The sequence below is a fragment of the Silurus aristotelis genome (assembly GCF_946808225.1).
Source record: "Silurus aristotelis genome assembly, chromosome: 17".
NCBI lineage: Eukaryota > Metazoa > Chordata > Actinopteri > Siluriformes > Siluridae > Silurus > Silurus aristotelis.
Genome location: NC_139590.1, coordinates 535,500 through 537,999, shown reverse-complemented (window position 1 = coordinate 537,999; position 2,500 = coordinate 535,500). Strand labels below are relative to the sequence as shown.

Here is a 2,500-nt window from a genome sequence, read left to right as displayed (position 1 = left end):
TTAATATTATGCAGAAATTAAATTCAGTAAGTAACTGTGAAGAATAAAGAAAACTTTTTGCATGATTTTAGTCTGTAATTATGATGTGTTTGAGATATGGAGTGAGATACTGTGATTTATTCTGCACTGCATTTATTTCCAATTATAAAATCAGATTCTAATCAAATCCTTCGATTAGATTTTTATTGTTGTTTAATATTTACAATTTGCAGAAGTTTGCATCTCAGGACATACTGGAGTCTGATTTCTTTATATTAGAAGTTTTTACACTGTGATCCGTTATTGATTGTTAATTAGCGCTTTATGTGGACGCAGTTTTTAGAGTCACACTGAGAAAAAGCGCTACACAAACACACATGTAGTGAATTATCTGTGAATGTATCAGATTTTTTTATCTTTACTAAATAAATACATTCTTTTTTATACTTATTTATTTGTCAAATGATGGATCAGTAATTATTTTTGCTTCATTATTGGACCCACGGGGGGGATTTTTGATTAATAATTGTTGGACTCTGTTTTGATGGGTGCACATACTTTTGCACTCACCGGTAGAAACAGCATGACATGAGTTATCTCTGTACAGAAAATGCGGCTGTTGATCTTGTCGCTGTTTGTGGCGCTCGGCGTCGCCGTGCCTCCTCAGGAGAAACGCGTACATCACACGCGTGACCTGAGTGACCACGCCCATGACGACACCCAGAGCTACCAGTACGACCACGAGGCCTTCCTGGGCAAAGAGGAAGCCAAGACGTTCGACCAGCTGACCCCTGAGGAGAGCAAGGCCAGACTCGGGTACTCGGCTGTTTCACTAAGACCTTTCCTCTCCAACGTTCTCCAGGTTTGCTCCGTGTGTCTGTAACTCCTCCTGTGTTCCGTCTTTCAGGAAAATCGTAGAGCGCATCGACACGGATAAGGACGGCTTCGTCAGCCACGCTGAGCTGCACCACTGGATCAAACACAGGCAGAGGAGGTACATCGAGGAGAACGTGGACAAGAACTGGAAAGAGTATGACCAGAACAAGGACGGGAAGATCTCCTGGATCGAGTACAAGAACACCACATACGGAACCTACCTGGGTGAGGATCTAACCAACACAAGAACCATAGTGTCTGAAGGACAAACATTCCTGAATTTATGTTCTTTTTTCCATGCTAGATGATGATTCAGAAGATTTGGAGGACAGAGAGTCGTATAAAGCCATGCACGCTCGAGACCAGCGCCGCTTCGAGGTAGCCGATAAAGATGGAGACGGCATCGCGACCAGGGAGGAGTTCACCGCCTTCCTCCACCCAGAGGAGTTCGACTACATGAAGAGCGTCGTAGTGCAGGTGAGGTGGAGCGGCGGCCACACGCGCGACCAGCGCAACCTATAAAATAAGCTCTTACATCATTAGTTTTCCTTCTGTCCCAACAGGAGACAATGGAGGACATTGACAAGGACAAAGATGGCAAGGTCAACCTAGAGGAGTACATCGGTGAGTTCTGACACAAATCATCTGGGGAATTACTGTGACTCGTTACATATACACCCATGTGAGTGTGTAACTCAGTGCTGTGTGATCTGTAGGTGACATGTTCACTCGTGAGGAGGGTGAACGTGAACCTGAGTGGGTGACCACAGAGAGAAATCACTTCACAGAGTACAGAGACACCAACAAGGTGGGTATCATCATCTTCTCCATCCTGTATCTTCATCCTGTATCATAATGATCTTGTACCTGTCAGTCAAAGTGAAGGAGGTGTGGTCTCTGTACCTGTCAGTCAAAGTGAAGGAGGTGTGGTCTCTGTACCTGTCAGTCAAAGTGAAGGAGGTGTGGTCTCTGTACCTGTCAGTCAAAGTGAAGGAGGCGTGGTCTCTGTATCTGTCAGTCAAAGTGAAGGAGGCGTGGTCTCTGTATCTGTCAGTCAAAATGAAGAAGGCGTGGTCTCTGCACCTGTCAGTCAAAGTGAAGGAGGCGTGGTCTCTGCACCTGTCAGTCAAGGTGAAGGAGGTGTGGTCTTTGTACATGTAGATTTTATTAAATGAATTGACTTATTAGAAATCTACAGGTACAGAAACCACACCTCCTTCACTTTGACTGACAGGTACAAGGGAGGGAGGTGCAGTAGCTCCACCCCCTCCCTGTTCTTCTTCTGCAAAAGATTTAAAAGGTGAAGATTGAACAGATTGATTTATTTCCGACCTGCTGAAGTTCAGAATGTACAGATTTAACGAGGTGAATCTGTGTAGGACGGTTTCCTGGACGCTGATGAAGTTGCTCACTGGATTCTGCCTCAGGATGTGGATCACACGGACAACGAGGCCAGACATCTGATCCACGAGACAGACAAGAACAACGTGAGTACACGCAAGTGACACCTTAAACACCCCACATCATTAATGAACAGATCTAATTAAGTCTTTAATTGACAAAAAAAACATGTAATGAATTCTCTTTCTCTCCCCATCCCTCATTCCCTTCATCTCTCACCTTTTAATTAAATCATCCTCTTTAT

The 2,500-nt window shown here is 44.4% G+C and overlaps 2 protein-coding genes across 3 annotated transcripts in view; one reads left to right on the top strand and one right to left on the bottom strand.

Annotated features, from left to right (window-relative positions):
• hsd3b7 (hydroxy-delta-5-steroid dehydrogenase, 3 beta- and steroid delta-isomerase) overlaps window positions 1–2,500 on the bottom strand; it is a 327,842-nt gene that overhangs the window by 220,084 nt on the left and 105,258 nt on the right. The gene's annotated exons all lie outside the window — the stretch shown is intronic.
• rcn3 (reticulocalbin 3, EF-hand calcium binding domain) overlaps window positions 1–2,500 on the top strand; it is a 17,743-nt gene that overhangs the window by 314 nt on the left and 14,929 nt on the right. For both annotated transcript variants that reach the window (XM_083566763.1, XM_083566762.1), the window contains exons 2-7: window positions 587–795; window positions 887–1,080; window positions 1,160–1,332; window positions 1,419–1,479; window positions 1,572–1,663; window positions 2,235–2,342. In XM_083566763.1, coding sequence (XP_083422889.1) covers window positions 590–795; window positions 887–1,080; window positions 1,160–1,332; window positions 1,419–1,479; window positions 1,572–1,663; window positions 2,235–2,342 — 834 coding nt within the window. In that variant the 5' untranslated portion in view covers window positions 587–589. The remainder of the gene's footprint in view (window positions 1–586; window positions 796–886; window positions 1,081–1,159; window positions 1,333–1,418; window positions 1,480–1,571; window positions 1,664–2,234; window positions 2,343–2,500) is intronic.